Source organism: Bufo gargarizans, chromosome 9, assembly GCF_014858855.1.
Source record: "Bufo gargarizans isolate SCDJY-AF-19 chromosome 9, ASM1485885v1, whole genome shotgun sequence".
Lineage (NCBI taxonomy): Eukaryota > Metazoa > Chordata > Amphibia > Anura > Bufonidae > Bufo > Bufo gargarizans.
Genome location: NC_058088.1, coordinates 2,084,288 through 2,097,433, shown reverse-complemented (window position 1 = coordinate 2,097,433; position 13,146 = coordinate 2,084,288). Strand labels below are relative to the sequence as shown.

The following is a 13,146-nucleotide window of genomic DNA, read 5'->3' as shown; positions in this document are numbered from 1 at the left end:
TAGTCATGTCACATCAGTGACTGGAATACTTTACAGGCAGCTCCATTCAGCAGCCCAAACTATACAGACCTGGTTCCGTGCCCAGGAGTGGTCACTAAGATCTTAATATGGCCCTCACTGGCACCTGTTCTTAATGTGGAGGCTCAGATTCAGGAGAGGTCGCCACTTGAAGATAGATGATCCAGCTCCAATGAGACAAATGTCACTGTCCCTCATAGGTGTAACGTTATTATAGCTCCCCCTACTGGACTCACAGAGCATAGCCTGGCAAGTATGCTGTATTTTCAAGTTGTAGCATAGCAATGTCTGATGTAGGCTTGTTTAACATTTGCCGATCCGGCAGGCTGTTCCGGCCAGGAGCAGCCTGCTGGATCCAGTATTGCTGGACACTAACGGAATGCCGTCCGGCCCCATTAACTATAATAAGGTTTGGCGGTGATCTGGCAAATATGCAGAGAATAGGCCGGATGAATACTACTGCACGCAGCATTTTTACTATACCGAAACAGCGCGCCGGCAGTGTGAAAAGTCTTAGAACCCCTGCATAACTGAAACGGGACGGATCCGTTTTGCAGCCCATAGACTTCTATTATAACGGAATGCCTCTAAAGGCATTCCGTTATGCATTCCGTCATAGAATTGCGTTATGGTCTGTGGTGACGGAATCCATAACGAAATTCACCTTTTACCAACAAAGTGTGAACGAATTTTATAAGTGAAAATTTGCTCATCTCTAAGAATTCTCTAACAGATCCCTGTACATCCGTCTACATGCACTTATCTCACAGCCTGGACTATTGATTTCTGGCTGAATATGCTCCATAGCACAATACGTCATCCTATAATTCACATCTGGGAGAGTGGGGTGACGTATGATATGGCTCTCACAGGAGAGGTTTTCATCATATCAAGTGTCCTAAATGGTGTACCTTCCCCAAACTGTGCAATATATTCCCACCATTCACCCAATGGAGGCCAAAAGAGTGTCCTTTGTGCCTTTCAAGCTAGTATGTGTGTCACTGCAGTATCCGTGTACAGCCTTGCTATATAGTGACAAGTCCCCTCGCCTCCTGTAGTGCTGGATGACGGGGAAAGCTGGGTGAGAACAGCTCTGGAGCATGTGAAGGCAGCCATGTGGGTTGTCACCCAGCTTTCCGAAACAAACAGACAGGGACATGGCGAGACCTTCAAACTGTAACTTACCAATTCATCCTTTTATTTGTGCCTTTGTTTCAGCAAAAGTAGATTTTTATTTATTTTTTAACTCAAAAACCCAACAGAACAAGCAGATTCCTGCCTCATCTTAAAAGAGTTGAATGCTGCCACCTATATGTACAACCTCTCATATCGATTTGTCCACCGTCTCCGGCACTGCTCAGAATATACAAGAATTTAACAGAAAAGAAAAGACAACACAACAAACAGCATTTCGCCATAGTCTTTTGTAGAGCATATTGTCAGCAATCACTCTCAACCAAATGTACAAATTCAGCTCATGAATGGTCTTCCGGACGTCTCCAAACTTTTGTGGATGTAACAAAAACATGTTTTAGTGGAAAGTGCGAATCTGGGCAAATGCCTCCCCCCCCCTTGTAAGAGCTGCAAGAAATCATGACTCGCTGACTGCTGCCCTCTAGTGGCCGTCCCAGACCATAGACGGTATTTTGCTGCAGCTCCTCTATACAGACAAGGATGTGAGGAGGTTGTTCCTGTCCATGTAATGAGCTTTAAGGGATTTACCATATGGTCACTCACTGCTGTCCCTTTCCTGTCCATTTTCCCTTTCATCCTCTTCTGCTTCCATCTCGTCTATACCTTCGTCGTCATCATCATCGAAGTATCGCTCTTCTTCATCCCGATTGACAATGTCCAAGTTGTCAAATTCTGGGTTATCATCGACTTCACTATGAAAGAAACACAGCACAAACACTGGCTTAAAATTGCTAAAAATCAGACCCCAGCACCCCCATCATTGCCCACACTGTGGAGAGGCATGGCGCATAGTCAAGCGTGCTTATTTCCACTCTATATACCTCTATGGGAGGTATGGAAAAAGCTGAGCGCTCTAACAGCAATTCTCAAGCAGGAGGCACCCTGTATCAGCACACAACATCCAATAAATAAGCGGGTCCCACTGGTTTCTGCAGGCAACTCATTCACGTTATAAATGCAGCAATTATTCTAAACCTCCCCCCACCACGTGGAGCATGAACCCTCACTTACCTGTAGTCGAAATCTCGATCTTTTCCATCTAAAAACCTTTGATGCATGCGGCTGACGAACTCCTCTCTCATGAGCGCCCTTTCCTCGTTGGCCAACTCTTGCTCCTCATCAGACTGCAGTTCAGAGTCTGAAGGATAAAAGCACCCGGTAAGTAACGTAGGAAATGCAGAAATGGCAGGTGGAAACTCTTAGAGGGTTATTCAGGCGGTGGGGATGAAGACCTGGTCATGTGACATTACATCACAGCCCTACAATGACACCACAGCACCAAAGAATACTGATAAGGTGAGGCATAGTAGTGCACTTAGGCCTCATTCACATCTCAGTCAAGCTGATCCGACCAAGAACCGCCTGCTGGATTTCGCCGGATCAGACATTGCCAGATTTTCTAGTTCACTGCCGGACCCCCACTGACTGTAAAGAGGTCCGGCGTTCATCTAGCTGCTTTCCGGCATAAATACCATGTTTCGTTGCATGCAATGTTTTTTTGTCCGGCCAACAGTCGGCATTTGTGCCAGATCAGGCAGCCGGGGATGTGAACGCAGCCTTAGGGCTCATGTACACAAATGTATTTTCTTTCAGTGTCCGTTGTGTCCGTATGCGGAACCATTCATTTCAATGGGTCCACAAAAAAAAATGGACGTTACTCCGTGTGCATTCCATTTCCGTATGTCCGTTCCGCAAAATAGTAGAACATGTCCTATTATTGTCCGCATTACGGACAAGGATAGGACTGTTCTATTAGGGGCAGGCTGTTCCATTCTGCAAAATACGGAATGCACACGGACCGCAAAATACATACGGTTGTGTGCACCTGCCCTTAGGTATATGGTGCTTCAACCAGTGAGAAAGGCAAGGTTCTTGTCCATTAGGGAGCAGTACTGAGTGTAAATAGTGAGCAGATTTGATGTCTTTATGTGACCCACCTTCCTCTTCATTGTCGTCACCCTCTTCTTCCTCCTCCTCCTCCTCTTCACAGTTGTGCTCCATCTCCCGCTGGGCCTCCAGCCTCCTCTGCAAGGACTCCTCCTGACAGGAGTTGAGGAGAACGTCTGATAGACAGCTGGCCTGAGCCATATCCCGACTGTTCTGTGACATGATCTCCTCCTCGCTCTGGTACTGTCCCACGTAATGCTCGTACATAAGGGGGTCTCTAACTCGCATCTGCTCATCGCTGAAATATTCCCCGCCTATTAAGAGAAAGAATATACATATGCAGGGTGTATACTAAGAGCAAGGAGTAAGGCGGCGTTCACACACATTCATCAGGAGTCCCAGTTTTGGTGCTGGAAGTCTTCAGCTCCACTTCATATCCCTGGAAAATCACCATCCACATCAATGTCCACACATGTAGGCCACTACACAAGCCAGCAGAGATGCAGACATTGATGGAGATGGCAGGAAGTATTTTCATAGGAGTAAAGATGTTGCAGTCCCTTGAAAAGGGGATCCCCACCCCGCTTACCTAGGCCCCGCCTGAGAGTTCCATCCCCACAGCTTCCGATCCCTTGTGGACTGGAAGTGTGAAAGTGGAATCCTGTCCTTCGTCATGCGCGCCACCATTCAAGTGAGGACGTGTCGCCAAGCAGTGAGTGACCGCATGACGAAGGATGTCAAACTTCAGGTCTGCTGGGGACAGGCCTGGAATAAAGTGCCGGTGACTAGGTAAGTACCCGTTTTTATTTTAAGCAGAGCATATTTGGGCACGTAAATACAACTACAGTGGGGACAACAAGCACTAGGATAAAAGTTACTCCTTTTATTGAAAAATCACATAAAAACTATCAACGCGTTTCGATCATACAGCTGATCTTACTCATGGTATACAATGCACAAGACTAACCACACTTTTATAATGTGGCATATCAAGAATCTGTTCTTCAGTGGCATAATTAAGAGTTTTCTGAGATTTTCTTACCGACGACCTATCCTCTTGCTAGGTCATCGGTATCTGATCGATGGGGGTCCGACACCCGAAACCCCCACTGATCATTTGTTTGAGAAGGCAGTGGCGCTCCTGTGAGCGCCGATGCTTTCTCTCAGCTCACCATGCATTGTATAGTGTCTGTGATTGGTATCGCGCTCTGCCCCATTCACTTCTATGGAGAGGAGCTGCGCCTGGGCCACGTGACGTCACTCGACCTAGGGAAAGCTGCGAGAAGGCAACAGCGTTACAGCTGGGGCTCTCAGCATTCATGAGAATGAGGATACCCAAGTCACTGTGTGAATGGAGCACACGTTACCATCGCTTCAGTCACCGTAATAGGTCGGCTGGAGATAGCTGAGCTCCGTAAGTTGCAGTTCCATAGACGGTGAATGGAGCGGTGGTCAGCCATTAGCACCACACCTGCTTGCAGGAATGGGGACATGAACAACCTTTGACTAAACAGTAGTGTGTGATATGATATGACAGTGCAGTACCTGATATCAGCTGCTGGAGGGCGGCGTACCTCTTGTTCCGGACTCTAGTATGATGGCCTTTCCTGAGGGAGGCTTTGCGAATCTCCTTGAAGTAGAAATCAGCGGCGTAGTCACCAGATAAGTGGCTGAAACTTTCAAGATGCTCTTCTTTAAGGACCTTCCGGAAACGCTCCAGAAAGATGAGCGGCTTGGTCTTGTAGAGGTCTAGAAGCATCGCCATCTTCTGCTCGTGACTGAACTCGGGCTCTCCGATTTGTTGGCTGCGGATGGGCACTTGGCTTTCAACAATCTCGGCAAACATATCTAAGAGAGGGCCGCTGACAAGGGCCGGGTCCCGACTTACAGGATCTTCTCGGCTACCCAAACTCCTGGCTACTTTGAGGGCCTTGGCCAGTACCTTGCCATCATCTACAATGAAGTCCATCTCATCATCGTGTATGGGGTTCTTATCTTCTGTCGGTGTGTCCTGGACCTCCCCAGAAGGTTCTGATCCATCATCTGACAAAAAAAAAAAAGAAAGAAAATAAATATATAAAATCATAAAATGGTTCCCGTTATTCCCAAACTCACATATGCAGAAAGCTGAAGACTGAAACCACCAACCCACAGATTAGATGTTAAAGGGGTTGTCTCACCTCGAACACTGGTGACATACTGCTAGGATATGTCACCAATCTGAGACAGTGGAACCCACACCCATCTCTAGATCAGAGCGCCCAAGGTTTGGGAGTGCGCACCCGCCCTCCATTCATTTCTATGGAAGAGTCGAAAATAGCCCAACGGTGCGATTGGCTACTTTTTTAAGGTCCCATAGATATGAATGATAAGTGCGGCCACCGCTCCATTCACTTCTATGGAAGCAGCTATTTCCGGCTATTCTATGGAAGCAGCTATTTTCCCCATCACATTATACACTGCTCATTTCCATGGTTACGACCACCCTCTAATCCTGCAGCGGTGGTTGTGCTTGCACGCTATAGGAAAAAGCACTAACCTATGCGCACTCCTAGACACCAGAGAGGCTGATGCTTTTTCCTATATTGTGCAAGCACGACCACCACTGATGGATTGCGAGGTGGTTGTAACCATGGAAACGAGCAGTGGATAATGTGATGGAAAAATTAATCCAGCCAGCAAAGGAAGCAATATGTATAATAAACAGTATATTAGTAAGTTGCTCGTATTAACTTTCTCTACATAATAAATGCCACTGGCTGAAGTGAGACAACCCCTTTAATAGATGCCTCAGACAGACGCCATACAGCGGCATCTGCCACCACAGAGTTCCATTGTAAGTAAAAAAAACAAAAAGAAAAAAAAACATGTTTCTTTACTGGACTTTGAAGGGTGGAAAAGATGACAATTAGTCTTACCGGTAATTTAATTTCCCTAACGCCTCCACACCGGCAGTGGTAGGAGCTTGATCCCACCTCCCAGGGAGAGGAAACAGCGGAAGCCCAAATAAAGACGCCTCCTCCTACATACTCCAGTTAATAACAGAACCGAAGATAATTCATAACAGCAGAACATCTTATAAACACAGTGACATTTTTTTTCTAAACAACCACAAAATATTTGAATATAGACCGCACAAATGTATTTATTTTATTTTTTTTGTGGGGGGGGGGGGACCCCAGTGTCGTTGTGGAGGCTAAGTGAAATCAAATTACCGGTAAGAGTAATTGCCGTCTTTCCCTAACGCCTCCACACCGGCACTGGTAGGAGATTGTCAGAGAAGAGATTGGACCACAGCTGAAAAGGACTTTACGTCCAAACGCCAGATCCTGGTTAGACATAACATTAAGTTTATAATGCCTGAAGAAGGTCATGGGGTTAGACCATGTGGCAGCCTTACATATCTGATCCACAGAGGCCGCCCCCCCTATCATCCCAAAAGGTGGACAAAGCCCTTGTGGAATGGGTCTTCAACCTCAAGAGAAGAGAGACTCTTTTCTTTATAACAAAGGACGATTGTCATTTTTATCCAAAGGGCTTTAGAAGCTCCAAGACCCCTGTTTTTTTCCCTGAACTTGAACAAGGAGATGGTCTGACTTCCTAAAGGAATCTGTGACCTAAAAGATATGCTAGAAGACACCTCCTGACATCTAAACGGTGAAACATTTTTTCCTGATCTGAAGATGGGGATGCACAAAAGGGTGGTAATACAATTTCCTGCTGGCAGTGAAACTTAGAAAAATAAAAATAAATTCTCAGAAAACCAGGGGAGGGCTTAAGAATCACCCAGAACCGTGAGGTATGGTTGTTTACAGGAGAAGGCCTGGATCTCCCCCAACCTCCTGGCCGTAGTTATAGCAGTAAGAAAGGTGGGTTTAAGAGTCAACATTCTTAGGGATAAATCTGAAAGAGGCAGGGCAGGACCCTGATGGAGGAGGAAGTAGGGGAAACCAAGACCTCCTCAGCTAAAACGGGGCAATCACTATGACCTGTGCCTCTTCTTCTCGTATCTTCATCAAAGTCCTCAAGATTAGAGAGAAATGTGGAAATGCGTAGAGGAGACCTTTGGGCCATGGTAATGAGAGATAGTCTATTTGATTTATATTCTCCCGGGGGCAGATGGAATAGAAATTTTCTACCTTCCTGTTCTGCTTTGACGCGAAGAGATCCCAGACTGGAAGCCCCAACATCTGTGAGATTTGATTGAATATGTCCTGATTCAATGACCATTCACCTTCTCTGAGAGACTGCTGAGAAAGTCCGCTAAGGTATTTTCTTCTCCTTTTAACCACTTCAGCCCCGCTAGCTAAAACCCCCTTCATGACCAGAGCACTTTTTACACTTCGGCACTACACTACTTTCACAGTTTATCGCTCGGTCATGCAACTTACCACCCAAATGAATTTTACCTCCTTTTCTTCTCACTAATAGAGCTTTCATTTGGTGGTATTTCATTGCTGCTGACATTTTTACTTTTTTTGTTATTAATCGAAATGTAACGATTTTTTTGCAAAAAAATGACATTTTTCACTTTCAGCAGTAAAATTTTGCAAAAAAACCGACATCCATATATAAATTTTTCGCTAAATTTATTGTTCTACATGTGTTTGGGCAAAAAAAAAAAAATGGTTTGGGTAAAAGTTATAGCGTTTACAAACTATGGTACAAAAATGTGAATTTCCGCTTTTTGAAGCAGCTCTGACTTTCTGAGCACCTGTCATGATTCCTGAGGATCTACAATGCCCAGACAGTAGAAAAACCCCACAAATGACCCCATTTCGGAAAGTAGACACCCTAAGGTATTCACTGATGGGCATAGTGAGTTCATAGAACTTTTTATTTTTTGTCACAAGTTAGCGGAAAATGATCATTTCTATTTAAATTTTTTTTTTTCTTACAAAGTCTCATATTCCACTAACTTGCGACAAAAAATAAAAAATTCTAGGAACTCGCCATGCCCCTCACGGAATACCTTGGGGTGTCTTCTTTCCAAAATGGGGTCACTTGTGGCGTAGTTATACTGCCCTGGCAATTTAGGGGCCCAAATGTGTGAGAAGTACCTTGCAATCAAAATGTGTAAAAAATGGCCTGCGAAATCCGAAAGGTGCACTTTGGAATATGTGCCCCTTTGCCCACCTTGGCTGCAAAAAAGTGTGACACATCTGGTATCGCCGTACTCAGGAGAAGTTGGGGAATGTGTTTTGGGGTGTCATTTTACATATAACCATGCTGGGTGAGAAAAATATCTTGGCAAAAGACAACTTTTCCCATTTTTTTATACAAAGTTGGCATTTGACCAAGATATTTTTCTCACCCAGCATGGGTATATGTAAAATGACACCCCAAAACACATTGCCCAACTTCTCCTGAGTACGGCGATACCAGATGTGTGACACTTTTTTGCAGCCTAGATGCGCAAAGGTGCCCAAATTCCTTTTAGGAGGGCATTTTTAGACATTTGGATCCCAGACTTCTTCTCACGCTTTAGGGCCCCTAAAAAGCCAGGGCAGTATAAATACCCCACATGTGACCCCACTTTGGAAAGAAGACACCCCAAAGTATTCAATGAGGGGCATGGCGAGTTCATAGAAATTTTTTTTTTTTTGCATAAGTTAGCGGAAATTTATTTTTTTGTTTTTTTCTCACAAAGTCTCACTTTCAGTCTCAATATGCCCCTCACGGAATACCTTGGGGTGTCTTCTTTCCGAAATGGGGTCAGTTGTGGGGTGTTTGTACTGCCCTGGCATTTTAGGGGCCCTCAAGCGTGAGAAGAAGTCTGGAATATAAATGTCTAAAAATGCATTTGGATTCCGTGAGGGGTATGGTGAGTTTATGTGAGATTTTATTTTTTGACACAAGTTAGTGGAATATGAGACTTTGTAAGATTTTTACGGATCCATGGATCGGATCCGCAAAACACATGTGGACGTCTGAATGGAGCCTTACAGGGGGGTGATCAATGACAGGGGGTGATCAGGGAGTGTATATGGGTGATCACCCGCCTGTCATTGATCACCCCCCTGTAAGGCTCCATTCAGACGTCCGCATGTGTTTTGCGGATCCGATCCATGTATCCGTGGATCCGTAAAAATCATACGGACGTCTGAACGGAGCCTGACAGGGGGGTGATCAATGATAGGGGGGTGATCAATGACAGGGGGGGTGATCAGGGAGTTTATATGGGGTGATCATGGGTTCATAAGGGGTTAATAAGTGACGGGGGGGGTGTAGTGTAGTGTAGTGTTTGGTGCGACTTTACTGACCTACCTGTGTCCTCTGGTGGTCGATCCTAACAAAAGGGACCACCAGAGGACCAGGTAGCAGGTATATTAGACGCTGTTATCAAAACAGCGTCTAATATACCTGTTAGGGGTTAAAAAAAATCAGATCTCCAGCCTGCCAGCGAGCGATCGCTGCTGGCAGGCTGGAGATCCACTCGCTTACCTTCCGTTCCTGTGAGCGCGCGCGCCTGTGTGCGCGCGTTCACAGGAAATCCCGGCCCTCGCGAGATGACGCATATATGCGTGACTCTGCGCAGGGCTGCCACCTCCGGACCGCACATCTGCGTTAGGCGGTCCGGAGGTGGTTAAATGAACTGCTGAGATGGAACTTTAGGTTCTCTTCTCCCCACTTGAATAACATCCTTAAGACAGCCGCCAAGGACTTGCGCCTCGTCCCCCCTTGACGATTTAAGCATGACACAGTCGTCGCGTTGTCTGAAAGAACTTTGACATGGTTGTGTTGGATAGTTGGTTTCAGACTTAGGAAGGCACGGAAGACAACTGTCAATTACCTCAGATTTGAGGATGCTGAAGACATCTGGAGATTCCATACCCCCTGTACCAGTTCTTATAGAGCCTGGGCACCACAATCTTGCTGCTTGCGTAGGTGGTCACTGTAATCTGGTCCTTCTGCCGCCACTGCATTTTTTTCACTTGGTGAGGGACCTTTATTTTCTTATCCAAGGAACTCTGTGTCTTGTCCTAAGATGAAAGACTGCAGGATCCTGGTGTGGGCCTGAGCCCAATTCACAGAGGGTATTGACGTTAAAAGTCCCAGCAAGCACATAATGTCTCTTATCGATACTGTCCTTTTGGAGCAGAAGATTCTTACCTGAGATACCAGGTTGATCTGTTTTTCTTGGGGCAAAAAGGATGTTTCACAATCTGCATCTGCAAATTGTATTTACGTTTGAAGGCTTTTGAAATAACTGGTCTTTTTTCGGGGTCCTTCCATTCCCTAGATATAATATCCCAAATATTATCATGAATAGGGAACACCCGTCTTTTCTTTTCCCCCAAATCCTTGAAACATCTGGTCTGGGATTGATAAGGGTTTCTTAACATCTTCTAATTTCATAGTAGCCTGTATAGTTTTTAACAAAAAAATCTGTATCCTCAGGGAAACATAATGGACGACCGGAGCAGTCTTCAGAAGAATCTGATTTCCCAGAAAAAAGTTCTCCATCAAAATCACATACGTCCAAGGACAGAGCCACAGATTTTGAAGTAGATGGATGGGGAGAGGAGGGGGCCATACGTTGGTCTATTAACCTTATCCCTAATAAGGGTTCTAAGGTTTTCAATAAATGAAGGCGATTCTTCCGCCACCACCTTTTCCGTGCAGCGTGGGCATAGCGGCTTTTTACAAGCAGTGGGAAGGTTCTTCCTGCACATGACATTTCTCTCTTTTTTTTTTTTTTAAGATTCACCACCCGTGGACCTTGCAGGGCCAGCCTCTTTTACCTAGGGAGTATTGTACTAGGTTAGAAAGTGGACCCAAGGGGAGACCCCAACACCAGCACCCGGGTGGTGAAGGATAATCCCATCCATCAACCCCCTAACTAAAATGGAGGAGGGTATTACCGGGATGAGGGTCTTACTGGGATCTGCAGCTCTGCGTAGGGCGTCAGTATCAGCGGAGGACATCTTGCCCTTTGCTCAGCAACCGCAAGCTCCTGGGATCGCAGAGCCATTTTAAAACTCTGCGTCTCGCTTTTATTTTGGCTCCGCCCCAACGCCAACTCCGGGAGCACGTCGCGCTTTCTTCGGGCCACGCCCCCGGCCGCCTCACATGCATAATGACCTCAGCTGGAAGCGTAACCCGTACTGCAGAGGAAGGGTAATGCGGCGTACATCAGGAACCTCCTGCCAAACGAGGATTCCCACTGCCAGGACGCGCGAGGCGTCAATCCCCTCTACCATAGGTAAGAACAGCCCAGGATGCCCAACGTGGGACCTACACCAAGGGTCAAAGAAGGAGAGCAATGCTCCACCCGGAACCTCTGTCCCCTGCTCCCAAGAAGGGGAACAATCATAGACTGAGCATCAAATCTTCAGCCAGCGCACTGGGAAGGCGTCCGCCTGTCCTGAGGGACCGGAAACAACTGGAGTATGTAGGAGGAGGCGTCTTTATTTGGGCTTCCGCTGTTTCCTGTCCCTGGGAGGCGGGATCAAGCTCCTACTAGTGTCGATGTGGAGGCGTTAGGGAAAGTGAGGTGTGTTGCACTTTTGTATCCTTTTTTCCCCCCAACCTGTACATTAAACAGATTTGAAAAACTAGATGTGAACCCAGCCCAAGATATTTTTGCTGAAAGAGGCTCAGCGTCTCCATGACAACCATCCACCTGACAGAAGTCAGCAGGATTCTCAGTAGTGCAGTCTCAACTTTTGGGCCTGCAAATGATCAGATCTCAGAATTAGGGCTCATGCAGTATCCTTTCCGTTTTTTTTTTTGTGGACCGTATGCAGAACCATTCATTTCAATGGGTCCGCAAAAAAAAAAAAAAAGTTACTCTGTGTGTTTTCCGTTTCCGTACGTCCGTTATGCAAAAAAAACATGTCCTATTATTATCCGCATTACGGACAAGGATAGTACTGTTCTTTTAGTGGCCAGTCGTTCCGTACAATACGGAATGCACACGGCCGGGATCCATATTTTTGGCGGATCTGTGTTTTGCAGACCACAAAATACATACAGACCTGACTATTCAGGTCTCTCCATTCCTCCCATGCTGCCTCCGCTCCCCCATCAGTTTCTATTCAAGATGGCGGCCATCGTCTTAGACTTCCCCATGCATAGGTCTGTAGAAAAATCTAAGACACCCCCCTCCAGTACCCTGAGAGGGTCGCCGCATGGCATTTTTGGCACCGGCCCATCCATATCAGTGTTACAGAAGTGACTCCTGTACCTCTCCATCCTCCCTTAGATCACCATGGTGATTGCTCCAGTAGATCAGAGGGGGTGGGGCCTGTGTAGTCATGTGGGCAGGGGCGTGGCCACAGTGGCATATGCTCTGTCATGAAAGGAACCAGTGGTAGTCAGTCTTATGTGACGCTTTGGCCAGCCGCATTACAAACTTCTCGGGCTTAGCAGAGCTGAACAGCGCAAGCGACTGCGCTATACGTGCCTCCGCATGTGTCTGCAGCAGTCACCATAGGAAGAGAATGTAAACTGAGTAACAATAACATCAGCACTGCATAACCTGTAATAACGGGGCGCATAGGGCAGCTACAGCCTCTTCATACTGCCACATGCTGGTTCCAGGGCACAGCCGAACATCACAAACCCCGCCCTGAGCTCAGAACTTACCGTCCACCTGCTTCTTCTCCCCATCTTCTGGCTCCGATTTCCCAGCCAACTCTTGACAAACAGGACTGGCCGCCGCCATCTTACGCCTCCCGGATGTCGAGTTTCTCCAACCGGAAGTGCGACGACAGCCATCTTACTACACCCACAGGGCGCTTTACCAATCTAGCGCCATCTTGCTGCTCCCGGGGCGTGTTACACTGTAACGTTGTTTGGTGCTGTTCATGTCCTGGCATTGTGTCGTTTTTATATTTGTGAACCATACGCCGTATTTGTAAAGCATAAGTCCCGCCCCTTAATCCCTGGGCATGCTCATTGGACTCTATCACGTGTATAGGGAGCGGTTGCTCCTAGCAGCCAATCAGGTTGCTTCTTTCGTGTCCAGCACGGTTTGTTGAGAAATGAGAGCAGGAATCTGATTGGTTGCTTTGGACATCTCCATCTTCTTCATGAGCCTGT

The 13,146-nt window shown here is 46.6% G+C and overlaps 1 protein-coding gene across 1 annotated transcript; it reads right to left on the bottom strand.

Annotated features, from left to right (window-relative positions):
- Positions 1-1,199: 1,199 nt before the first annotated feature.
- On the bottom strand, positions 1,200-12,790 carry LOC122946736 (coiled-coil domain-containing protein 97-like). Its single transcript, XM_044306522.1, has 5 exons — positions 12,691-12,790; positions 4,645-5,142; positions 3,150-3,413; positions 2,224-2,350; positions 1,200-1,904 (listed from the first exon to the last, which is right to left on the bottom strand). Exons 1-5 carry the CDS (start codon positions 12,767-12,769, stop codon positions 1,748-1,750), a joined length of 1,125 nt encoding a protein of 374 aa, XP_044162457.1. The 5' UTR covers positions 12,770-12,790; the 3' UTR covers positions 1,200-1,747.
- Positions 12,791-13,146: the final 356 nt, after the last annotated feature.